Raw genomic sequence first — 27,504 nt, forward strand, 5'->3', positions numbered from 1 at the left:
TCCCCTTAAAAGTTACCAAAAACCCAGCCAAAAAGGCAAATTTTGCCTTGGTTTATTGGTTCTATCTACTTACCCAATTCTTCATACAAATTAACAACACTTTATTCTAATAGAAATAAAAAATCTTATGTTTGTACAGTTATATCTGTAACTATGCACATGTCGTTAACATTTGAGAACTGGGAGTTCAAAACCGATATGGCACACATGTGAATGTCCACCCACCGTGTCGGCTTTTTCATTGGCTACTTGTAGCTCCTTTTCTTTCACTTCTAGCTCTTTGCTCAGGGCTGCAACAGATTCTGAAGCTTCTTTTAGTTTTTCCAATCCAGTATTCATTCTGGGATTGAAAAATCCAAGCAAGCGACGTTAAAATTTGTGGTACTTGGCCACATTTTCCAAATATACAAGTATGAGTAGTAATGGTGATATCTGAAGAATATCAAGCCCAAGAGAGTTTGACAAGAAGGATATAAAACCAGGCTTGATTTCAGACCAAAGACATTTGTATGTTCTTCAGAGACCATGTTTGGGAAGAGTAAGTCTGCGTGACATGAGGAACAACAGTGGGTCTAGAATCATGCAAGACTCATGCTTAATGAAGTTTAGTTAAATTATAGACTTCAAATGCTTGAAACCCTACCATGCAAAAAGAAAAATAAATAATTTCTGTTTTTCTAAAGGAATCAAACCAAAAAACCAAACCAGTTACCACTGCATCAATTCCAACTCACGGCTAATAGAGTTAAAAGAAGAAATATTGGGGAATCAAGAAAATAAACAAAACCATCAGAATAGCCCCATGAAAGGACTAGATATCTGACTGAACCTGAAATTTTGTGACACCAAAGTTTGGAGGCCTCAGAAGTCATTTAGTCCAAGCTCCTACAGAGGGATCCTTAACATAGCAGCCATGGCTGATTCTGGTCAAACCCAGACAGAAGATCTGGGTGTTCACAAAGAGAAAAGTAGAAAAGTGAACTTGGGGACAAACCTCAGTCAAGTGGGGTATTCACTATGTGGTGGGTATATCAAGCCCTTCTACCCTAGTCACTCAGAAGGAACGGACAGAGTGGGAGGAAGGATGTCTGCATCCTTCCTTTCAGGTGTACTATTTCTATCACTGTATCACTCAACATCACAGAAGGTGGTTGGTTGTTGCTGTTAGCGGCTGTCGAGTTGGCGCCTAACTCATGGTGACTCCATGCACAATGGAATGAAACGCTGCCTGGTCCTGCACTATCTCCATCCTTGGTTACAGATTGGACCACTGTGATCCATACAGTATTCATTGGCTGATTTTCAGAAACAGATCACCAGGCCTTTCTTCCTAGTCCATCTTAGCCTGGAAGCTCCACTGAAACTTGTTCAGCATCATAGCAACACTCAAGCCTCCAATGACACAGGGGTGGTATCTAACTACATATCAGACGCATTGGCCAGAAATCAAACCCAGGTCTCTGTATGGAAGGCAAGAATTCTACCACTGAACCACCAATGCCTCATCATAGAAAGTGGTAAGCCACACAAAAATTTGGCAACATTTCACACTATTGGGTAACAATAAAGCTCCTAGGTGCTGTTTATTGTTAGGTGATGTCTATTTGGTTCCAACTCATAATGATCCTACGTACAACAGAGCAAAACGCTGCCCAGTCCTGTGCCATCGTCACAAGTCTTGCTATGTTAGAGCCCACTGTTGCAGCCACTGTGTCAATCCATCTCCTTGAGGCTCTTCCTCTCCTTCGCTGACCCTTTACTTTACAAAGCATGATGTCTCTCTCCAGAGACTGGTCCTTGCTTGTTAAGATGTCCAAAGTAAGTGAGACAAAGTCTCACCATTCTTGCTTCTAAGGAGCATTCTAGCTGTACATCTTCCAAGACAGATATGTTCGTTCTTTTGGCAGTCCATGGTAGGACCCCTGAAACAATCCTCTGGGTAGGCTCAAGAGCAGGGTTTCTCAGCCTTGGCACTAGGAACATTTTGGGCAGGATACTTCTTTGTTGCAAGAGGCTGTCCTGTGCATTGCAGAATGTTTAGCAGCATCCCTGACGTCTACTGTGTCAGTAGCACACCCTGCCCCCCGCACCCTCTGCCAACTATAAAAACAAAACATGTCTTCAGTCATTGCCAAATGTTCCCTGGGGGTAAAACTGCCCCTAGCTGAGAACCACCATTTTTAAATAATCTCATATTTGAACTTCACACTTACCTATTGGCCAGGGTTTGCACTTCCGCACGCTTTTCTCCATATATCAACTTATACCCCTGGATAAAGGACAGGTACGATTTGGGTGTCACGTGGGTAGAACGTCGGAATCTCTGGAAATAATCCACACACTTCTCGGCCACTCCATCCTGAAAGGAGCCCATGCACTGGACCACCTCCTTCTTGGTTTCCAAACTGCAGTCAATATCATAGGATGAGAGGAAGTGTTCAGACACTAGGAGAAGTAAAGAAGACAGTTTGTAAAAGATGACCGTGAATTGCCATTCTAAAAGTTGACTGGCTATTTTTAGAACAGACTTAGACATTTCTTAGCACTACATCCCATTTTTGTAGCTCCAGCAAGGTGGGTCTAAGTCTGCCTTTTCAGCCCCAGGCCTATGACATCAATGATTTTCCTTTCCCCTTCATTTAAAAAGCTGTAAAAGACTTTAAGCCTATCATCTTTCTTGGTTTTCTGGTGCTCCTGCAAAGAAGCCTCTTCTACATAGTTGCAGGGTCTGGTCAGCAGCCAACCTGTTTTACGGTTTACATAAGAACAAAAGTGGTACAAATAACTCAGAAGTCAGTGCCTACCTGGTAGTCATAGTTAACAATCTCATTTATTTATTTATTTATTTTACTCAGAACCTGTCATACCCTTAATAACCCCAGGTACTGACTGCATTTGGCATGTGAAAACGTTCATCATTAAATTTTTTTGTCCAGACCATCTTGTTCTTAAACATGGCAGCTGGCCATTTGTGGCCCATTCTAATTTACAGCAACCTTTAGAAATTTTTGGGTAGAAATCTTCTGTTGGAGATCTTTCCCTCTCCTACAGTGCCAAATGCAGGACTAATTTTACGACAGCGTTTCCTACTATCAGAGTAAAGCATAAAATCAGAGCTAAGCAGTCACCATGTATATATTGTGTGTCTGCTGCACATTCACCTCTGTGATCGGTGCTGTGGAGTAAGAAAGCAATATGACACTTGGTCTAACCCCAAGAAATTTGCAAGGTCTATGAGTAATGCAGGTAAAAATTATCACCACCATCTTCACGTATCTTAGAAGAAATGGTCTATGGGTTTGCTTAAAAAGTAATTAAGTATTGAACAATGTACATGCAAGCTGCAAGTAGAAAATACAGCCCATAAAAAGGAAAGAGAAGGCATCAAGCGAGAAATCCTAACAGGTGATAGTTAGCAAAAAAATAAAGAACGATACCTATTCACCATCAGTAACTGATTACTAAATTAAGTTCTTAATATAGCAATTGTGGGCAGTTTTTACATCTAAAAAACCCTGGTGGCGCAGTGGTTAGGCACTTGACAGTTGGAACCCACCAGCCACTCCGTGAGTGAAAGATGGGGAAGGCTGCTTCTGGGAAGATGTATAGCCTTGGAAACCCCATGGGCCAGATCTACTACATCCTATAGGGTCGCTATAAGTCAGCATTGACTCGACAGCAATAGGTTTAGTTTTTGGTTTAGTATTTACATCTGTGTAAATAATATAGGTCCTTTATTAGCTTGGTTACAATTACAGTTTACCATACACTGAAAGGCAATAAATTAAGATGCTCACAAGTCATATTTTCTTATGTAAGTTAATGAAGCCACTATAAATATCCCAAGCTTAAATTCTGGAAAGTTTAAATCAGGGCACTGAAACATGAAAACAATTCTTGCTTAGGATAATTTTTGTAGGTATAACCACACTGGCTGCAATATTCTCTGGGGTCAGGCAGCATGCTATGTGCTTTACCAATTTCTGGGAACTTCCTGGTATTTACCATTTTTTTTCCTTCTTACATGAACAGAGGTCATCAACAGAGTGACCATTTTTCTTTATGTAGCAAGCTGTCTTTTTGTTTCTCCAAACAAGTCAAAAAGAATAAAAATGATGAGATGGATTTTAAGTATATTTTCCATAGACTCCCAATCTCCGGCACAGGAGTAGTTATTAAAAGGGCCAGGGCACTCCCTTGTAGGTTGACCCAAGCCCACAAAGTCTCAGACAAGAGGCCATGGAAAACCTTTCCATCATCTTCAATGTCCAATTACCAAGGCAGCAATGCCAGATTCAAGGCCCAAGACCCTTCAAATAACAGAACAGTCCTGCCTTCAGGCTGATGTCTGAGATCAGTGTAGGTGATATCTTGATTTTATGTTCTTCACTTGATGGGGAATAAGATGAGGTAGGTGTGAGGTAAGGATCCCTGGAGATGCAATGGCTAAAAGTTTGGCTGGTGATCTGCTTCCGTAAAGATTACAGCCAAGAAAACCCTATGGAGCAGTTCTACTCTGTCATATGGGGTCAATATGAGTGAAAAATCAACACCATGGCATCTAACAACCACATGTAGGGGATAGAGGAAAGGACACTTGGGTCAGTCCTTGAATTTTGGTGAATTTTGGTGTCCCCAAATTACCACTCCATTCAAATCAAAAAAAAAAAAATGAAGTATTCTCTATCAAAGTGAGGAGGACACACCAGTAGCTATCCCTTCTCTTTCTTACTAAACAAATCCTGATTTTGCTCAGGGTAGCAATCTGCCCAAGTCTTTGATTCCCCACACTCTCTCATAACTAGGGGTGACCCCATTCTGGAAAATCACATGTAGGCAAAAAAATTCCTGGGGAAGAGTACTGGCCCGAATTAAAAGGCAACATTTCATGAGGAGCTGCAGCAGCCATCTTGTGCCTATGAGGATAAAACCTGCAAGCTAAGGATGACAGCCAGGTAGAAGGAACAACGTACCCAACAGCATTGTCCTGGGCTGCACGCCTCTGCTTTTTCTTGGTAGAGAAGAAAATGATAAATCCCCTACTTGTTTATGTCACTGCTTCTCAAACACATTCCTAATTGATACACTCAAAGAGTAGAAATTAACAGAGAGGGACAATAACAGCTTCGTCTTGTAATAGAAGTGATTGAAATAGGAACCAAATTTAAATGAAATCATCTTAATTATGATATACTGTGGCATCTGTCATCTGAAACTGTAATTTTTATTGTCAACAGAAATACTTTACTTGATGTTTTACAGAGTACTTGCATCCTTATTATCATATTTCATTGTAAATTTTAATATAACTCTTAAATACTGTCATTTTGTCTCTGCATTTCTGTCCTACTCCAAGGAATTTTAAATTCTTACTTTAGGTTATATTGACATTTTCATAGGACTTCACATTTAAAGTCATCGGTCTTTTCTCAAATCTTATAAGACGAAAGAGAAAACCATACTATCCATTTGTACTTCAAACACGTTTAAATAGTCTATGTTGAAAGCCACGGACTGGAAAATCATTATTGTCAACAGTGATGTGGTAAGGACTTGACTTCCCCAGTGGATAAGAGTTGTTTTGGTTTGGGGTTTTTTTTTTAATGTTATAGGAGCTGGTAGCCCCAGTCCTGATCCTATTGGCTTCCTGCATCTCTGATAAGTCCCTCAGTTTCACTGTCCCCAGTTTCTCCATCTGTAAAGGGGAGAAGACTGGTTAATTCATTGTTCTCACACTGGATACTACAGAGCTAGAGAAGCAGGGGGTGGGGGTGGCAGTGCTGGGGGACTGAGAGAGCATGTCTCCCCTCCACTCCTCACTGTTTTACCTATTAGGGATACCTGTAAGATTTTATGGAAATTGGGCCCTACTGCTTAAAAATAATAATATTAATCAGACAAAAAGTTTGAAAACTGCTGCCCTGAATCAAGGTTCTCCTATGGTTCTGATAAAGTCAGAGGTGACACCTAAGTATCTACTTCTTTTAAAATATCCACTATTTCTCACCCAAAGCAAAAAAAAAAAAAAGCCTGTAAACTAAATGAATAATTTAGAACATCTCCTAGGCTGTGTTTATGTCCCAGTTTCAGTGACAGAGTAAAAGAGACATTGATGTTACACAGGATGAACGATTAGACAGAGGCAGAAGCAGCAAGAAGTCCAGTCACAAAACACTTCTGGCCCACATCTTTTCTCAAGGACAGAAACCGACCAGGATTGCTAGGTAAGGCTTTCGTCTTTGATATCCAGCACTTCAGTGGTGACAAGGAAATGTGCAAGAGAGGTTCTGCTTAAACTACTCTGTGGTTGACACTGGAAAGGAACACAAAGGCCATCAAAGAGATTAAAACCTCAGCACCTTCCTACGCCATGGCAGAACATGCCTGGAGACCCAACTGAGACTGAGAGCCTTCAAGCATCAAGCCCAAGGGGGTGAAGATTGAAGATCTCATTCTCTGACAGCCACACTCTGGAAAGAAATGAACCACTAAATAAGAGCGAGCGCCATCTTGTGGCAAAAATCCTTGAACAGTGGGCAAAGTGACTTCTGGCTCAGCCCAGTACAAGGAAAGCAAACAATCCAAAATAGAAGAAGGAAGGAACAGAGGGAGAGAGAAAGGGAGGGAGGGAGGAAATCAGCAAGTAAATGCATACATACATACACACAGACACCGCAAACACACACATTTCAGGCCAAAAATACTGGTATAAAAATTTCCACCACACTAACCAGCAACTAAGGCATCCTTAGGCCATCGGCTGAACCAGTCTACAGTGCATCCTGAAATAAGGGCAGGGAACTTCAAAGCACGATTTCGAAATTTTTCACCCACTGGCGAAAAGCAGAGCACGATATGAAGGTTCTGTCGGACCCGACTCATGAAGTAGTCATACAGGTTCTCGTTAGTAGGAGGGCGTCGAGGGAATTCTCTTTTCATGACAGATGCAAGATCACTAGTAATCTCATCAACTTCATCACGAGCAAATAGGTTGGAGACCTTAAAAAAGAAGCACGGATGTTAAAATTCAGTAGGCACTTATGAAAACAAATCAAAATACATAACTCAATGCACATAAAAATGTCTTTCCTCCATTTGTGTTCTTAGGTTCATCTTTAGAAAATTCACCTTATGTCTTCAAGGTAAGATGCACCATGTTTTCAAATACCTAAATGATTCTACTGTTGACTACAAAATGTTCTCTTCTAAGGGGTTGTTGTTGTAATCAGCTGCCATTGAGTCAGCTCCTAACCCACAGTGCCCCATGCACAACAGGATCAATCTGTTGTTATCCATAGGATTTGCACTGTCTGAGTTTTCAGAAGTAGATTGCCAGGCCTTTCTTCCTAGTCTTAGCCTGGAAGCTCCACTGAAACCTGCTCAATGTCACAGCAACACACAAGTCTCCACTGACAGGCAGGTGGTGGCTGTGATGAGGTGCACTAGCTGGGGATTGAACCTGCACCTTCTGCACAGAAGGCAAGATTCTACCACTGACCCACCACTGTCTTCCTCTATGCAAGGACATACACAAAAATCCAGGTATTTTATTATTTCTCAATTGGAGCATTCAGTGAACACTTTGGCATTAAATGCTAGCTCACCATTTTGGTTGGGAGTTTTTACTTCAACAGCCCAACAGGAAAAGCTGTTCTTCATACTGATCACCTAATCGCTGATGGCGCTTATTCAAGAATCAAATGGAAGGAAATACAGAGAGCTCTAAAGCTGGAGGGAATCTGAAAAGACAAAGTCCACGAAAAAAAGAAATGGACCTTACCTCACCAGATGATAAAACATTATTCATATATTCCAGAAATGATTCTTCTTTAATCTCATTGTCCGTGAAAATAAAAGTGATTCCTTTGCCTCTCTGACCTGCCGTTCTGTACAAGATCTTCAGGTCTTCCATCAGGTTTGATGTGTTATACGATCTAAAGAAATATTGCCCTCGTGTCAGCAGCTAAAATATTTTCGTGGGAAGGAAAGACCCATATAACAATGCCTTATGCCATTTGGTTAATCAAACAACCCAAACATAAAATGGGCAAAGGATCTGAACAGACATTTCACCAAAGAGGACATTAAAAATGGCCCCCAAACATATGAAAAGATGCTCAGCATTATCAGCCACCAAAAACCGAAAAACCCACTGCCATCGAGTCGATTCTGACTCATAACGACCCCATAGGACAGAGTAGAACTGCCCCAGAGAGTTTCCAAGGACCGCCTGGTGGATTCCAACTGCCGACCTTTTGATCGGTAGCCATAGCTCTTAACCACTACGCCACCAGGGCTTCCCATCAGCCACCAGAGAGAGGCAAATCAAAACTACAAAGAGATACTATTTCTCTCCCACTAGGATAGTTTAAAAAAAAAAAAAAACAGAAAATAACAAATGTCAGCAAGGATATGGGGAAATTGGAACCCTTATCCATTGCTGGTAGGAATGCAAAATGGTGCAGCAGTGTGGCAGTTCTTCAAACAACTAAAAGTAGAACTACCATACACCAGCAATTCCACTCCCAGAAAGCAGAGACTCAGATACTTGTACACCAAGGTTCATTGCAGCACTATTTACAATAGCCAAACAGTAGAATGCTCATCAACAGAGGAATGGATAAACAAAATGTGGTACATGCATACAATGGACTATTACTCAGTCACTAAGAGAAATAAAATCTTGATGTGTACTACAATACGGATGGAGCTTAAAAACATTATGCTGAGTGAAATACGTTAATCGCAAAAAGACAAATATTATAGGAGCTCACTTATGTGAAAAGACAAGAAAAGGCAAATGTATAGAGAACAAAGTTGATTAGTGGTTACCAGGGGCAGGAGGGAGGGAGGGCGGAGTAGTAAATATGATGAAAATATCGTATTAATTAAGGGGAGGGTTGCACAGCCAATTACAGTAATTGCTGTCAATAAGTTGCACAACTGTAAAAAGTTGAACTGGCAAAAGTTGTGTGATAGATATATTTACAACAATGACAAAAAAAAATCAGCTGCTGAGGCTGCTTATGTACAACCAAAGACCTCATGGGATTTCATTTCTTGGTTTGGAGGTTTCATGGGACACCCCAGTTAATCGGCCTAAAAATGTGTTCAGTGCTTCTGTTCTACCTCCTAGTTCACAGCATAGTGTCTAGGGTCTTAAAAGCTTACAAGCGGCCATTCGAGAAACAGCAATTGGTCTCTATTTGCCTGGAGCAACAGAAAAGAAGAAGGGTAGAAAACAGGAGAAGGAAAGGGATGTGTGACTACTTTACACCATGAACAACTGTCTCCTCTGCTATGAGACCAGAAGAACAGGTTGGTGCCTGGCTACTATTACTGAATATTTTGATCAAAGATTCTAGACAAGAACCCCCAACAAAAGGGGGAACATGCAGAACAGAATTTCAGATTCTCATGGAATCTAGATTTTCTGGAGTGATGGAAGGTAGATGAACCCCAAAATCTCTAACCCTAAAATCAAGGGCAGATTAAATAGCAAGCACTGTATGCACCAGCTTACAGTAAGAAAAGTTGTGTTCATCAGGTGTTACCCGGTCTATCTGAACTTATAAAGACACTATGGAAAACAGACCAAACACAGCCCAGTCCTGTGTCATTCTTACAATCAGTGTTATGTTTGAACCCACTGTTGCAGCCACTGTGTCAATTCATCTTGTTGAAGGTCTTCCTCTTTTTCCCTCACCCTCTACTAAGCATTTTGTCCTTCTCGAGAGATGGGTCCATCCTGAGAACAACTCCAAAGTATGTGAGAAAAAGTCTCATCATCCTTGACTCTAAGTAGCAATCTGGCTGTATGTCCTGCAGGGCAGATTTGTTAGTTCTTCTGGCAGCCCATGATATATTCAATATTCTTCACCAACACCATAATTCAAATGCATCAATTCTTCTTTGGTCTTCCTTATTTATTGTCCACCTTTCACATACATTTGTGGCAATTGAAAATACCATGGCTTGGGTCAGGCTCACCTTAGCTGTCAAACTGGCAACTTTGCTTTTTAACGCTTTAAAGAGGCCTTTTGCAGCAGGCTTGTCCAATGCAATGCGTCATTTGATTTCTTGACTGCTGCTTCTATGGGAGTTGATTGTGGATCCAAGTAAATTAAATTCTTGACAACTTCAATCTTTTCACTGTTTATCACAATGTGGATTATTGGTCCAGTTGTGAGGATTTTTTCTTTATTTTCTTTATGTTGAGGTATAATTCATACCGAAGGCTGTGGTCTTTGATCTTCCTGTGTATGTGCTTCAAGTTCTCTTCACTTTCAGCAAGCAAGGTTTTGTCATCTGCATATTGCAGGTTGTTAATGAGTCTTCCTTCAACCCTGATGTCGCATTCTTTTTCATATAGTCCAGCTTCTTGGGTTATTTGCTCAGCATACAGAATAAGTATGGCGAAAGGATACAACCCTGACACACACCTTTCCTGACTTTAAACCACACAGCATCCCCTTGTTCTGTCTGAATGACTGCCTTTTGGTCTATGCACAGGTTCCCCATGAACATAATTAAGTGTTCTGGAATCCCCATTCTTTGCAATGTTATCCATAATTTGTTATGATCCACACAGTAGATTGCTTTTGCATAGTCAATAAAACATAGGCAAACATCTTTCCGATATTCTCTGCTTTCAGTCAAGATCCACATGACATCAGCGATGATTTCCCTCATTCCATGTCCTCTACTGAATTCTACTTGAGTTTCTGGCAGGTCCCTGTTAATGTACTGCCGGAACTGTTTTTGAATTATCTGTAGCAAAATTTAACTTGCGTGTGATATTAATAATACTGGTCTATAATCTCCACATTCTGTTGGATCACCTTTCTTGGGAATGGACACAAACAATGGATCTCTTCCAGTCAGTTGGCCAGGTAGCTGTCTTCCAAATTTCTTGGCATAGACAAGTGAGCACTTCCTGCGTTGCATCTGTTTTTTGAAATATCTCAACTGGTATTCCATCAATTCCTGAAGCCTTGTTTTTCACCCATGCCTTTAGTAAGTGCAGCTTGGCTTCATCATTCGATACCCTCTGTTTTAATCACATGCTACATCCTGAAATGGGTGAACTTCAATTCTTTTTGGTACAGTGACTGTGTATTCCTTCCGACTTCTTTTGATGCTTCCTGCGTTGTTTAAAATTTTGCCCATAGAATCCTTCAATATTGCAGCTCGAGGCTTGAATTTTTTATTCAGTCCTTTCAGCTTGAGAAATACCTAGCATGTTCTTCCCTTTTGGTTTTTTAACTCCGGGTCTTTGCACGTGTCATTATAACGCTTTACTTTGTCTTCTCAAGCCACCCTTTGAAATCTTCTGTTCAGTTCTTTTACTTCATCATTTTTTTCATTCACTTTAGCTACTCTACATTCAAGAGCAAGTTTCAGAGTCTCTTCTGACACCCATTTTGGTCTTTTTTTTTTCTTTCTTGTCTTTTTAATGGCCTCTTGCTTTCTTCATGTAGGATGTCCTTGATGTCATTCCACAACACATCTGGTCAGTAGTCAATGTGTCAATCTATTCTTAAGATGGTCTCTAAATTCAGGTGGTATATATATACTCCAGGTCATACTTTGGCTCTCGTGGACTTGTTTTACTTTTCTTCAGCTTTAATATGAGCAATTGATGGTCTGTTCTGCAGTCAGCCCTTGGCCTTGTTCTGATGGATGATACTGAGCTTCTCCATTGTCTCTTTCCACAGATGTAGTTGATTTGATTTCTGTGTATTCCACCCAGCAAGGTCCATATGTATAGTCACCATTTATATTGTTGAAAAAAGGTATTTGCAATGAAGAAGTCATGGGTCTTGCAAAATTCTATCATGTGGCCTCCAGCATCCTTTCTAACACCAAGGCCATATTTTCTTACTGTGGATCCTTCTTTGATTACAACATTCATATTCCAATCACCAGTAATTATCAATGCATCTTGTGTGCACATTTGATCAATTTCAGACTGCAGTTATTGGTAAAAATTTTCAATTTCTTCATCTTCGGCATTAGTGGCTGGTACATAAATTTTAATAATATTCATATTAAAAGGTCTTCCTTGTAGGTATATGAATATTATCCCATCACTGATAGTGTTGTGCTTCAGGATAGATCTTGAAATGTTCTTTTTGACGATGAATGCAATGCCATTCCTCTTCAATTTGTTATTCCTGGCATAGCAGACCTTATGATTGATTTAAAATGACCAATACCAGTCCATTTCAGCTCACTAATGCCTAGGATATCAATTTTTATGCATTCCATTTCATTTTCATGACTTCCAATTTTCCCAGATTCATATTTCATACATTCCATGTTCTGATTATTAATGGATGTTCGCAACTGTTTCTTCTCATTCTGAGTTGTACCCCATCAGCAAATGAAGGTCCCAAAAGCTTGAATCCTGCACATCATTAAAGTCAACTCTACTTTGAGAAGGCAGTTGTATCTTGAGTGCCTTCCAACCTGAGGGGCTCATCTTCCAGCACAATATCGACAATGTTCCACTGCATTTGTAAGATTTTCACTGGCCATTTCTCAGAAGTAGATCACCAGGATTATGTGATGAAAACTAGGTAAAATTGTGCACCACAGATTAGTAAGCACAATTTTCCCGTATGCATCTTGTTTACTGGGTAATCCATCCCTGCTTAAAACAATCTTTAAACCTTAAACCAAAAATATCCTCTGAAGTCTTCATAAAACCAAACAACAATTTAGCTTAACTAGTAAAGAATGTTTGCCTTGAGCATTATGGCTCTTTTAAGACCAAATTGACAACAGTAACTTGAAGGATTAGATAAGAACCTTAGTGGAGAGTGAGTTTATGTTAATGGGAGAGGAACAACTCAGAAAACGAGGGTGAGAATGGTTTCACAACTCAAAGAATGTAATCAGTGTCACTGAATTGTACATGTAGAAACTGTTGAATTGGTACACATTTTCTGTATATATTCTCAACAACAACAATAAAATTTTTTTTTAATTTTTTAAATATAAATAAATGTTAAGTTGGTCCCTATATAGAGTACCCCATTACCCCTAAAATTGAAAATGAAAATATTCCAATCCTGGAGCCTCAGAGTTTAAAAAAGTATTACTTGAATTTTCTGTCATTAAATAAATTCAGATTTCAGAACACAAGGGCAAATGGCCACCTGATTTTTAAAAAGCTACTAAATATTTAACTTCTATACTCTCTTCTTTTCTAACAGCTATGACCTAATTTTTTTTTTAATGACCTAAGTGCTAGAATCAAGAATATCCAAATGATGCATCAATATTTCTAGATGGGCTCTATAAAAATGAGTTCTGAGAGATCACAAAAGATTTTCAAAGGCAAAACAAAAAACCAAAGCCATTGCCCTCGAGTCGATTCCAACTCATAGCGACCCTATAAAAAAACTAAAAAAAAAAACATAGGTCCCTTAAAAAACAAAAAAAGAGGAAGAAAAGCACCCCAAAAGATGGGGAAAACTTTCAGCCCAGTCCCACAAATCTCAGGCCCTGCTACCTGAGATAATACGACCTAAGTCATATTATCCTCAAATAATTTTCTGTCCAATTTAACTTCCACATCTGGTTTCCTGCTCCTAACCTTATCCTAGTTAATCCTAAAAGTCTCTTTGTTGTTGTTGTTGTTATGTGCCATCAAGTCGATTTTGATTCCTAGCAATTCCATGTGACAGAGCAGAACTGTCCCACAGGGTTTACTAGGCTGAAATCTTCACAGTAGCAGATCACCAGGTCTTTTCTCCTGCGGAGCTGCTGGTAGGTTTGAAACACCGACCTTTTCGTTAGCACCTGAGCACTTAACCGTTGTGCCACCAATCAGCCTACTTACCTCTTCATGTTCACTTCTCACTCCCTAATTCTGCTCACTCTGTGCGTCGTACACATACATGTGAAGACAGCTTCTCTGGGGCTCCCTATCTTGATGAATAGCAGCACCATTTATCTCCTTTCTCAAGCCAGAAACCAGGGTGTGGCAAGCCCAAGAGATCTGACTTCCCAGTAATCTTGACTGTCCTCTTTTTTCCATTCTCACTGTTATCACTCATGACACTATCATATCTTATCTAAACCCTGAGACAGTCTTATAACTGTTCCATCTCCAGTGTAGCACCTTCCATATATTCTTGGTACATACAAATCTGATAGTCCTCCCTATGACAACTTGTCGATGGCTTCCCATTGCTTTAGGAATAAGTCCAAACTCCCTACTGGAGCTTTTAAGGCCTCCATTCCTCTTCACTTTCCACTTACCCCCTTACGCTAAATCCCATGCCTTCGAGTTGAATCTGTCTCATGGCCACCCCATGTGTTAGAGAGTAGAACTGCTCCACAGGGTTTTCTTGGTTGTAATCTTTACAGAAGCAGACTGCCAAGTCTTTCTTCCACAGCAACACTGGGTGGGTTCAAATCACCAACCTTTAGTAGTCTAGCACAAACCGTATGCAAGACCCATCCATATTTAACTTCTTCCAGGACCTCAAATATGCTTTTATATATTTCAAATGAGCTGACCCTTTTTTCTGGAACATTTCTTTACTGCTCCTCATTCCTGAGATAATTCCTACTCATATTCAGGTCTCCGTTTTAAACATCACTTCTTCCAGGAAGCCCTCTCTGACCACCCCTAGATTGGGTTAGGTATCCTTCCCACATGCCTCAACAGGATCTGCATTTAATTCCCTATCATACATAACATCTACAAATATCACACCTTATTGAATGAGTTGCCCAGGATCCATCCCCTTGATTTTCCATCAGTTCCATGATGACCTTGCCTACCACTGTACTCCCTAACACCTAGCTAGAGCCTGGCATATAGATGGTGTTCCATAAAATTTTTAAATGCATGAGTGAATCAATCAATATAAGTTTTTCCTGTATTTCTTCAGTGTGTTAACATTCTTGAGACTCGAATTATCACTTAATAGGAATAAATTGCTGAGATGCAGCAAAGGAGTACACAAAATACTCATATCATAAAAAATAATGTAAAAACAGGAAGACAGGTATTCAGTACAATGGGAGGTTGAATGTCTCAAAAGCAAATTTTTTAATTAGTAGACAAATTAGTAGAAATACCAACACGATTATTTTAATTAATACAGACTTGGGTTATGATGAAAAAAATCATTTTAATAAATAGTGTGCCTTGTACTATGTTTCAGATACTGAATAATGAATGAAACATAGTCTCTAAATTCAAGACATATACAGACTCATAGATTAAGGGAAAAAGAACACATGTGGGAAACACAAGTATTTAAATATAGTTGAATTTTGCTCTCTATACTTTTTTTTTTTTTTTTATACTTTGTATAGTGGAGCCCTGGTGGTGCAGTGATTAAGAGCTACAGCTGCTAACCAAGAGATTGGCAGTTTGAATCCACCAGCTGCTCCCTGAAAACCCTGTGGGGCAGTTCTACTCTGTCCTACAGGGTCGCTATGAGTAGGAATCGACTTGATGGCAATGGGTTTGATTTCAACAGGTTATATACTTGCATAGAACAACACCTAGCGTAGTACTTAGTCCACTTGGCTGGCTAATGTCCCCTCCCTCTCTTACTCCAGATATCAAAAGCAAATTATTAATGTGAAAATTTCATGGTCTCATACAGAGTTGAAAAGAGAAGATGAAAGTCAACAGTCAAGAAGGAAAACTTTTATGATTCATTGTTAAAAAAAATGTATTCTTAACTTCAGGTAGTCTCTGAGAACCTTCTATCAAAATCCATTTTAGAGTAATTAAAGTCAAAAGTTGGAAACGTACCGTGTCAGAGTGATCTGGAAGGATGAGTAGCCAGCAATGAATGAAGCCAACCTTGTCAAGCTCTGCTTTCCTGATCCACCCACCCCAACAAGGAGGGCATTGCCCCGGGGAGTGCGAATAATCCGAGAGATCTATAACATGAGATAGAAAAGGAATGCATTTTCAACATGCAAATATTCTACTTTTTTTCTATTTATTCAACATAAGCATGGGGCCAAATACTCATTTTGGAAGAGGTAGGTATCTCAGGATCAGAATGGAGCTATACTGTTGGTGGGTGAGGGCACTTCTGAAATAGAACAGTATTTGGGATGCTTAGGAGAGGGTGGGGAGAGACTGGTGTGCCTTTAGGAAACTGGGAGGAGACCAGTGCAGAAGAGAAGTCAGCAAACAATCCAGGCTGTGGCTTGCTCTGGACTTCGAAGTTTCCTTTTAGTTTGCACAGCCAAATGCATTAGGATAGGAAAGGAAACAGAGATTTCAGGACAAGGTCTATACTTGGAGAATGGAGCATGTGATAGGCTTCACATTTGAAAAATGTGTTATACTTCATATTTGAAAAGTGACAGAGAGTTTAAATTGAAGGAAAGGAAGTCACCAAAATGTGGCAGAGATAATGGAGTTCTTCTTAGAAGAAAATGACCATAAACACGCTTGGCTGCTAACCAAAAGGGCAGCAGTTCAAATCCACCATCTGCTCCTTGGAAACCCTATGGGGCAGATCTACTCTGTCCTTTAGGGTTGTGATGAGTCAGAAGCAACTGAATGGCAATGAGTATTATTTGACAAAGGGAGTGATACCTGAGGTAGCCACCAAGAAGTGATTATAGAGAAGAAGTCCACCCCGTGCTAGTCAGTAGCCCCAGGCCACTCCAAGTTCCCTTTGTGGTAAGACGTCACATTTATTTGGCTTTATTGCTATTGAATGAACTACTAACACCATCAGGCCTCCGACCTCACCTGGGAGATTCAGTGTAGAATTATCTTTGGTGCCCCTTTCACCTCATCTGATAACCATTTATCTTTCCCTCCTAATTGCTGCCAGAACTCATCTGCAGTCTGTGGTACTATGGTAGCTTGTGTGTTGTTGTGATGCTGGAAGCTATGCCACCAGTATTGGAAATACCAGCAGGGTTTCCCATGGTTGACAGGTATCAGCAGAGCTTCCAGACTAAGATAGCCTAGAAGAAAGTCCTGGAAATATCTTTCTGAAAATTAGCCAGTGAAAGCCTTAGGGATCACAACAGAACACTGTCTGATTTGCTTGCTTTGGATACCTCATGAAGTTGAGGTCATGAAGTTGCATTTAGTATTATTTATTTAGAAAATATTATTTCCTTTTTTCTTCCTTTTAGTCATTAAATATGACAGAATATCTATTCTTCTTGAAACATTTAACCCTTAATCAACTATAAATTAGGGGATAATTTCAAGATGGATATATTGCTTTGGGAAAATCTGCTGCAAAAGACTTCTTTAAAGTGTTAAAATGCAAACATGTCACTTAAAGGGCTAAGATGCACCTGACCCAAGCCATGGTATTTTCAATCACCTCATATGCATGCAAAAGGTGGACAATGAATAAAGAAGATCCAAGAAGAATTGATGCCTTTGAATTATGGTGTCAGTAAAGAATATTGAATATACCATGGACTGCCAAAAGAGGAAACAAATCTGTCCTGGAAGAAGTACAGCCAGAATGCTCTTTAGAAGCGAGGATGGCAAGACTTTGTCTCACGTACTTTGGACATGTTATCAGGAGGAACCAGACCCTGGAGAAGGATATCATGCTTGGTAAAGTACAGAGTGGGCAAAAAAGAGGAAGCCCCTCAAAGAGGTGGACTGACACAATGGCTGCAACAATGGGCTCAAGCATAACAACGATTGTGAAGACGGCACAGGACTTGTTAGTGTTTCCTTTTGCTGTACCTAGGGTCACTATGAGTTGGAACTGACTCAATGGCACCTAACAACAACATTTATATTGACCTTTGGAAGAACATTTGCAGTCAGCATTCAGTAACAGGTCTCAGATTCTGAGAATTCACAGGGTTTCAAGATGAATGCCCTCAGGCTGGGGGGTCCCAACCTGGGAACAGCCTCTCTGTCTTTCTCCCTCTCCCAGACTTGCTCCAGCCTTGCAGAATTACTTCCTTGCCCTCTTGCTGGGGTAAAAGAAGCAATTAAGCAATCCTCATTTTCAGAGGGAGGGTTCTAGATAACCACTAAGACACACTCTAATTTGAAGATTTGGTAATTATTAGAGGTGACAATTTGTAATTCTGAGATCACACCTGGTGGTTCAACCTAAGAATGGAAAATACCCACGAACTGTCTTCTTTCTAACTCAGAGGATGGTCTGAAAAAACGATTGCCGTAAACAAAGTGAGAATATCAACACGGGATTTTAAATGGTATTATCTTCCACTATAGATAAATTATTGTTGTCGTTAGATACAGTCAAGTCCATTCTGACTCATAGCGACCCTATGCACAACAGAAGGAAACACTGCCCAGTCCTGAGACAACCTCACAATTGTTGCCATGCTTGAGCCCATTGTTCCAGCCACTGTGTCAATCCATCTCGTTGAAGGTCTTCCTCTTTTTCACTGACCCTCTATTTTACCAGGCATGATGTCCTTCTCCAGGGCCTGATCCCTCCTGACAACATGTCCAAAGTATGTGAGACACAGTCTCACCACCCTTGCTTCCAAGGAGCATTCTGGTTGAAGGTCTTCCAAGACAGATTTGTTCGTTCTTTTGGCAGTCCATGGTATATTCAATATTCTTCACCAACACCAAAAGTCAAAAGCATCAGCTCTTCTCAGGCCTTCATTATTCATTGTCCGGCTTTCACATGCATATGATGTGATTGAAAATACCATGGCTTGGGTCAGGCACACCTCAGTTTTCAAGGTGATGTCTTTGCATTTCAACACTTTAAAGGGGTCTTATGCAGCACATTTGCCCAATGCAATACATCTTTTGATTATCTGACTGTTGCTTCCATGGCTGTTGATTGTGGATCCAAGTAAAATGAAATCCTTGACAACTTCAATCTTTTCTCTGTTTAGCATAATGTTATTTACTGGTCCAGTTGTGATGATTTTTGTTTTCTCTGTGTTGAGGTGTAATCTGTACCGAAGGTTGTGGTCTTTGATCTTCATCACTAAGTGCTTCAAGTCCTTTTCACTTTCAGCAAGCAAGGTTGTGTCATCTGCATAACACAGGTTGTTAACGAGTCTTCCTCCAATCCTGATGTCCCTTTCCTCTTCATATAATCCAGCTTCTTGGATTATTTGCTCAGCATACAGATCGAATAGGTATGGTGAAAGAATACAACCCTGATCTTTCTTGACTTTAAACCACACAGTATCCCTTTGCTCTGTTTGAATAACTGCCTCGATCTATGTACAGGTTCCTCATGAGCACGATAAAGTGTTCTGGAATTCCCATTCTTTGTAATATTATCCATAATGCGTTATGACCCTCACAGTCGAATGCCTTTGCATGGTCAATAAAACATAGGTAAACATCCTTCTGGTATTCTCTGCTTTCAGCCAGGATCTATCTGACATCAGCAATGATATTCCTGGTTCCATATCCTTGTCTAAATCCGGCTTGAAATTCTGGCAGCTCCCTGTCAATATACTGCTGCAGCCATTTTTGAATGATCTTCAGCAAAATTTTCCTTGCGTGTGATATTAATGATATCGTTTGATAATTTCCACATTCAGTTGGATCACCTTTCTAGGGAATAGGCATAAACATGGATCTCTTCCAGTAGGTTGGCCAGGTAGCTGTCTTCCAAATTTCTTGACATAGATGAGTGAGCATTTCCAGTGCTGCATCCACTTGTTGAAACATCTCAATTGTTATTCCATCAATTCCTGGAGCCTTGTTTTTCACCAATGCCTTCAGAGAAGCTTGGACTTCTTCCTTCAGTACCATCGGTTCCTGATCATATGCTACCTCTTGAAATGGTTGAACGTGACTAATTCTTTTTGGTATAATGACTCTGTGTATTCCTTCCAGCATCAAAAGAAGATGGAAGGAATACACAGAGTTCTTGGAAATAAGCATAAATATAGATCTCTTCCAGTCAATTGGCCAGGTAGCTGTCTTCCAAATTTCTTGGTCTAAACAAGTGAGCACTTTCAGTGCTGCATACTTTTGTTGAAACATCTCAGTCGGTATTCTGTCAATTCCTGGAGCCTTGTTTTTTGCAAATGCCTTCAGTGCAGCTTGGACTTCTTTTTCAGAACCATCGGTTCCTGGCTATATGCTACCTCCTGAAGTGGTTGAATGCTGACCAATTCTTTTTGGTACAGTGACTCTGTGTATTCCTTCCATCTTCTTTTGGTGCTTCCTGCATTGTTTAATATTTTCTCCGTAGAATCCTTCGATCCTGCAACTCGATCCTTGAATTTCTTCTTCAGTTCTTCATTTTGAGAAATGCCAAGCATGCTCTTCACTTTTGGTTTTCTATCTCCAGGTCCTTGCACATGTGATTAGAATATTTTCCTGAGCCCCCCTTTGAAATCTTCTCTTTCGCTTTCACTTCTTTGACTTCATTGTTTCTTCTTTTTGCTTTAGGTACTCAATGTTCAAAAGCAAGTTTCAGAGTCTCTTCCGACATCCATTTCCATCTTTTCTTTCTTTCCTGTGTTTTTAATGACCTCTTGCTTTCTTCATGTATGATGCCCTTGATGCCATTCCACAAGTCATCTGGTCTTTGGTCATCAGTGTTCAACACGTCAAATCTATTCTTGAGACGGTCTCTAAATTCAGATGGGGTATACTCAAGGTTGTATTTTGGCTCTCATGAACTTGTTCTAATTTTCTTCAGTTTCTATTTAAACTTACATATGAGCGATTGATGGTCTGTTCCACAGTCAGCCCCGGCCTTGTTCTGACTATCAATACTGAGCTTTTTCATCCATTTTTTCCTAGATTCATACTTTATACCTTCCACATTCCAATTATTAATGGATGTTCGCAGCTGTTTCTTCCCATTTTGAGTCGTGCAGTATCATCAAATGAAGATCCCGAAAGCTTGACTCCATCCACGTCATTATGGTCGATTCTACTTTGAGGAGGTAGCTCTTCCCCGGTCGTATTTTGAGTGCTTTCCAACCTGAGGGCCTCATCTTCTGGCACTATATCAGACCGCGTTCTGCTGCTATTCATAAGGTTTCTACTGGCTACTTCTTTTCAGAAGTAGACTGACAGGTCCTTCTTCCTAGTCTGTCTTAGTCTGGGAGTTCAGCTGAAGCCTGTCCGCCATAGGTGACCTTGCTGGTATCTGAATACCAGTGGCATAAGCTTCCAGCATCACAGCAACACACAAGCCCCACAGTACAACATACTGACAGACACATAAATTAGATCACACGAATTATCAAGTAAAAGATGTATTTAACTTTCAACCTCTGAGGATCAGCTGTCCTAAGAATGAATACTATAAGGCTCATACGACAAAGTAGTACTTTCCTGATGGATCTACCACTAACAGAATATTATGGATTGAACTGTGTCCCAGACCCCCACCCCCCCACCCCCATATATGTGTTGGAATCCTAATCCTAGGCCTGTGGATGTAGTCCCATTTAGAAATAGGGTTTTCTTTGTTATGTTAATGAGGTTATATCCATGTAAGGTGTGTCCTAAACTTAATCGCTTTTGAGATATAAAAAGAGCAGACTGGGCACAGAAGCAAGCAAGCACATGGAGTTCATCAAGGAACAAGGGACACTGGGGCTAGAGAAGCTGAGACATAGATTCTCCCCCAGAGTGAACAGAGACAGCCTTCCCCTATACCTGGTGCCCTGAATTCAGACTTCTAGTCTTCTAAACTGTGAGAAAATAAATTTCTGTTCATTAAAGTCATCTACTTGTTTTTTTACTTGTATTTCCGTTACAGCAGCATTAAAAAATTAAGACACCAAATTTTCGTCTAGCTCAAAGTCAACTGTTCATGTGCTGTTTTTTAGAGTTATCCTTTGCATGATACAAAAATAAGCAGCTCTTTCGTCTACGCTTTGAACTCAGATGTCACCCACATGCTTTCTATGTAGTGCAAACACTGAGCTGGAAGCTGTATAGCAACACTGAATAAAATTATTCTTTGCCACATTTGAAGCATACACACGCTTCTTGCAAGTCTATATAGGTGTGACATGCTGCATTCAATTTAAAGATTAGTTGGAATATAGCATTGAGTTTATTTTTAAACCGAATATTCTCCCAGGAGATGAAAATGAGAGGGGCAGGGAGAAATTCTGGTGCCAAGCCAAGTGTCTATCGCTTCCCCAAGAACCTGCTCAGCATGACCACTGTACCTTGACTAAATGAACCATCGCATCTTCAAAGAACACCATGTCCATGCCAGCGCCTCGGATGCTCTCATTATAGAGCTGCAGGAACATATTCAAACGCTCTTTCAGGTGATTAAAAGACTCAATTGGCTCATAAATTTTGGGCATTTCAACGTCTGCCTCCTCCTCAGATGTTTGACCTGGAGTTGGGGAGTTGGGGAAGAAGAATCAATTTAATGTCTTCAAATTGCTGGACTTTACTCCTTCCTTCTACCTAAGTTATACTGATAGCCTTACAGTTTTATACAGTATAATAATGATTTTCATCACGATGCCATCTTATGCACTATTAGGGAAAAAAGAGAAAAAAACAATAGTAAAAGTGTTAAGATCTATGTGATCACCTGCAGTCTTGGTTTTTTCCTGTCTAGAAAGGACCAATTTCAAATACTGTTATAGTCACTGAATTTCATTTGAACTCACAGTTAAACATTGGCATTTTAAAGATTCTTCTGGAGATATTCATTTAATGGTCAAAATGAAGGCCCAAAAGGTAGGGATTTAATGTCAAAATCAGCAAGAGAGATTAATAATTATATGGCTTTTTAAAAAGAGAGAAAAGAAAATGGTCACTGCATTTGCTCAGGACATTTTTATGAAATTTCATGTTAGTGGTGAGGAGAGAAATTAATTTTAAGAAATGGAGGTGGGAAGTCGAGAGAAAATAGAAAAATAATTCCCAATAAACGAACATATTGAATCATTTCACTGGGAAAAAAATACATTAAAATTAATATGATGTTATTTAATTAGAAAGACATAATATACCTGTTTAACACTTCTCCAATTTTGACTGTAAAGCATAATACCAAAGAAAAAACTACACTGAGCATATGACAGTTTATTATTAGTTAACATTCTGAAAAACCAAACCAAACCCATTGCTGTTGAGTTGATTCTGACTCATAGTGATTCTATAGGACACAGTAGAACTGCCCCATAGAATTTCCTGGTGGATCCCAACTGCAGACCTCTTGGTTAGCAGCCATAAGCACTTACCCACTACACCACCAGGGTTTCCATTAGCTAACATTAAAACAGGCAAAAAGTGGTGTTAGTTGACTATACCAATAAAAACTTTCCAATTCACTGGGTACTAGAACAGTGAGTGGTTCTTCTAAACCTTAAATCCCATAATTGCTTACATTTGGCCCTATCCTAATAAAATAGTACATTAACCTTTTTATGGCAAAGCAAGGAAATTGACTTAATATAATTATTAGGAATGGCCTATTTGCAAAGTTCTCACTTAAATAGTCACTTAACTGTTTCATAAATGCTCAACTCAGGCTTGGTAAAACAGTTTTGAAGTCACAGGAGGTTATGTGTTTAACTCCAAATCAAAAAAGAAAAAAACAGCAGTTTTACATTGCTCCTTGAAAACCATAATCTAATTATTTATCTATCTAAATTAGAAGAAATAAAATATGTGAGTTCTAATTGCCTTGCAAAATGCTCTTACTTTTACAGAATGTGTATGTGTGTGACCTGATTTCAAATAAAACGTGTCAGCTTTTTTCTGTGGAAGGATCAATCCAGTCACATAGACAGCAACAAACCTTATTCAATTGTCATTCAGGAGCTTTGCTAGACCACCCATAAAACAGAAAAAATAATAAAAAATAATCCATTGCCATCTAGTCATTTCCAACTCATAGTGACCCTATGGGACAGACCAGAACTGCCTCATAGAACTTCCAAGGAGCGCCTGGTGGATTCGAACTGCTGACCTTTTGGTTGGCAGCCGTAGCACTTAACCACTATGCCACCAGGGTTTCCAAATAAAAAAATTTTTAAAAAAAAATTTTTTTAATCACTATCAAATCTACTAAGGAGATTTCTGGTCATTTCTAACCATTTAGAGGACATATACAATATGTTTTTAAACACTCCTTTTTAAAATAAACAAACAAAATTAAAATTCATCCTCAGTATTAGAAAAAAGGAGATTTCTGGTCATTTCTAACCATTTAGAGGACATATACAATATGTTTTTAAACACTCTTTTTTAAAATAAACAAACAAAATTAAAATTCATCCTCAGTATTAGAAAAAAAAAATAGAAGAGGTTATTAAATGAGTGTTTTGAAGTCATGAAAGGTTATGTTTGCCTCTAAATTAGAAAAAAAAAATGCAGTAGTAGAAATAATAGTCTACTGAAGTCCAGTTATTTCTGAGGAAAAAAAAAAGAATACTCATGGGAACACTACCTTTTTTCATAAGAAAAGCTATATATTTCAATTTTTCATGGAATCATAACCAAGAAAGCTTGCCTCTATATTGCCCATTTCTTTCCAGTGGCCCTTTCATATAATTTCAGGTTTTTTTCTTTTCATCTTCAACATTTGGGATCACCCAAATAGTAAAAATAATTATTATTATTTTTACTACCTTTCATTTGGGAACAACATTTTTGGGGGGATAGATCCCTGGTGGCACAGCGGTTAAGAGCTCAGGCTGCTAACCAAAAGATCAGCAGTTCAAATCCACCAGCTACTCCCTGGAAACCCTATGGGGTGGTTCTACTCTGACCTATAAGGTCACTCGCTTTGAGTTGGAATTAACTAGAAGCCAACAGGTTTGGGGTTTTTTTGGTTTATGGGTCACAAACTGCTGAAAGGACAAATTGAAAACAAAAGGGTTTTAATTCTCCCTATTGAAAAGCAGAAAAGAGGCTTCCCTTCTCCCCTGTTCTTTGAGAATTCACATTAGATAACTTGTAATTATAAATTCTTTCTCCCTCTCTTTGAAGGAAACCCTGGTGGTGTAGTGGTTAAGTGCTATGGCTGCTAACCAAAAGGTCGGCAGTTCGAATCTGCCAGGCACTCCTTGGAAACTCGGTGGGGCAGTTCTACTCGGTCCTATAGGGTCCCTATGAGTCGGAATCGACTTGACGGCAGTGGGTTTGGTTTGGGTTTTGGTTTCTCTTTGAAAATATGTAAACCTAAAGATACTTCCTCAAGGACCTGGGAGCCATCTCTTTTCAAATGTAATCATCAAGGAAGCTCACACCCCTACCTCCCAGGTTCCTGGAGAGAGATTAGCACAACTTCAGGTATCCTGCCATAAAGATACTAGAAAACGCCCAATTTTATCTTAAACATGAATGTAATGGGTTGTATCCATGTGGCTACGTAAAGGGTCATACTTCTTCCTGTCTTCACAATCTCTTTAGCAGACTGCCCATGATGCATCTCCTCCTGGTTTAAGGCTTATTCAATACTAAAAAATTTATTTTTCTCTTCTATTTTTGTGAAGAGGTTTTCTGGGTTGAAAGTAGATTTTATTTTTAATTATATTTCCCCAACACTGCCCAAGTTAGTTTACCGATAATGTTTCATTTACTCCCCACAGTGCCCTGGAATGGATATATTATTTCCACACTCATAAATTATGAGAATGAGGTTCAAGAAAGTTCAGAGATTTGCCCAGCTAACGTGTGGTAGAGCCCTGCCCCAAATCTACATCTGCTGGGAAGACCACAAGTCCTGTGGTTTTTCTTTTACCTTAAAAAAAAAAAAAAAAAATTTTTTCTAAAGCCCACCTTAATATCCAAGATTAATATGCATAAAATAATTACTCTTTGGAACTAAATGGGCATACATTTATCCACTTACTCTATAAATATTTGTTGAGCACCTAATATGCCCCAAGCTGGTTTTAGTAAAGTTCACTACTCAGAAATTCAACATTCTTAACTGAACCTACTGTCTTCAGATATCCCTTTGGGGAATACTACTTTCAAATTCGGCTTCAATAGTTTACCTGTTGCTTCAGGTGCATCCCTCAAGAAATCCACAAAATAATCGTCAATTCCACAATCAACAAAAAGCTTTTTCTCTTCACCGAACTCCTCTTCCACCAAACTTACTAAAGCCTTATCAAACCAGGTCACATCCTCAGACACTGTGAACCGATCAGCTATGACACGTTTACATTCATGCTTCCACAGCCTTAACAGCGCCTGTTGAAAGTGTAATTTAAGTTCATTATTAATTCATATCATGCAGTAGTTGGGAATTCACACTGATGATACGTGGAGTATCAGCCTTCCTAATTTAAGATACCTGACTTTAAAAAATTAGGGTTAAAATATACTCAGCCCAATTTCAAACTGGTCTCATTCAAGTATATTAAACAAAAGATGCAAACAGTTAAGCACTCTGCTGCTAACCAAAAGGCTGTAGGTTCGAGTCCACCTGGAGGCACCTTGGAAGAAAGGATTGGTGATCTACTTCCAAAAAAATCAGCCATTGAAAACTCTATGGGACACATTTCTACTATGACATACATGAGATCGCCATGAGTCGGACTCAACTCCACAGCAATTAGTTTTGTTTTGTTTTGTTTTGTTTTGTTTTGTTTTGTTTTGTTTTGTTTTGTTTTTCAGGGTCTATTCATTTGTGGAAACCCTGGTGGTACCGTGGTTGAGTGCTACGGCTGATAACCAAAAGGACAGCAGTTTGAATCCACCAGCTGCTCCTTGGAAACCCTATGGGGCAGTTCTAGTCTGTCCTACAGGGTCGCTATGAGTTGGAATCGACTCGATAGCAAGGGGTTTGGTTTGGGTTTTATTCATTTGCAGGTTCTAAATTAAAAGAAAAGCATCCCTAGAGGAAAATATTAAAGATAACTCTGATCAACTAACAAACTAATACTCTATGTAAAGGTCTTAGGTGTGTGGGTACACTCATGGGGCCAAGTATAATATAAAATATAGCCTATGGCCAACCCACACGTACCCAACTGAGATATTACCGTGATACATTTACTTAATACAAAGTGAAGGAAATGTGTGGTAAAAAGCTGTATTATCTGAACAAAGCAATTACAAAGCCCAAAGTTAACAGGAAGTTGAGGAAAATGAATTGCTCAGTACTCCTGTTCCTATAGGAAATTAACAAACGTTTGTCTAAACTCACTATTTGATACAAGACAGGTGGAAACAGCTTGGTAACGTTTTGTAGGCTATATGATTCTTAAGCCATTGTATTCATGATAAAATGTGACTTGGTGGCCAGAAAAAAAAAAAAAAAAGAGTTAAGTAAAACATTTTCATCAATTCAGTTAAATAAAAAAAAAAACTCCAAAATAATACCAATTTCTGGAACTATTTACGCTGATTTAAAATAAGCATCAACAATGGCTAATGAAAGAATAATATTTGAAAACTGCATTCCAGAACTCCATTAATTTGTCAATAACTTTCAGGGAAAAAAAAAAGTTTAAAATGTTTATTGTTACTAAACTGATTCTCAAGTCTCATAATAAGGAATATTTTCTTCAAAAAGCCTTGCCAGCCAGCATGGTTACCTACTTTTAGAGTATCTGGGGGCAGAT

At 39.4% G+C, this 27,504-nt stretch overlaps 1 protein-coding gene across 1 annotated transcript in view; it reads right to left on the reverse strand.

Annotated features, from left to right (window-relative positions):
• Positions 1-27,504, reverse strand: part of DNAH5 (dynein axonemal heavy chain 5) — a 280,971-nt gene that overhangs the window by 106,855 nt on the left and 146,612 nt on the right. The window contains exons 51-57 of the mRNA XM_064279684.1: positions 25,930-26,128; positions 22,129-22,304; positions 15,788-15,918; positions 7,781-7,934; positions 6,732-6,999; positions 2,214-2,445; positions 226-340 (exon numbers count right to left, since the gene is read on the reverse strand). Coding sequence (XP_064135754.1) covers positions 226-340; positions 2,214-2,445; positions 6,732-6,999; positions 7,781-7,934; positions 15,788-15,918; positions 22,129-22,304; positions 25,930-26,128 — 1,275 coding nt within the window. The remainder of the gene's footprint in view (positions 1-225; positions 341-2,213; positions 2,446-6,731; positions 7,000-7,780; positions 7,935-15,787; positions 15,919-22,128; positions 22,305-25,929; positions 26,129-27,504) is intronic.

The sequence above is a fragment of the Loxodonta africana genome, chromosome 2, assembly GCF_030014295.1.
Source record: "Loxodonta africana isolate mLoxAfr1 chromosome 2, mLoxAfr1.hap2, whole genome shotgun sequence".
In the NCBI taxonomy this organism is placed as follows: domain Eukaryota; kingdom Metazoa; phylum Chordata; class Mammalia; order Proboscidea; family Elephantidae; genus Loxodonta; species Loxodonta africana.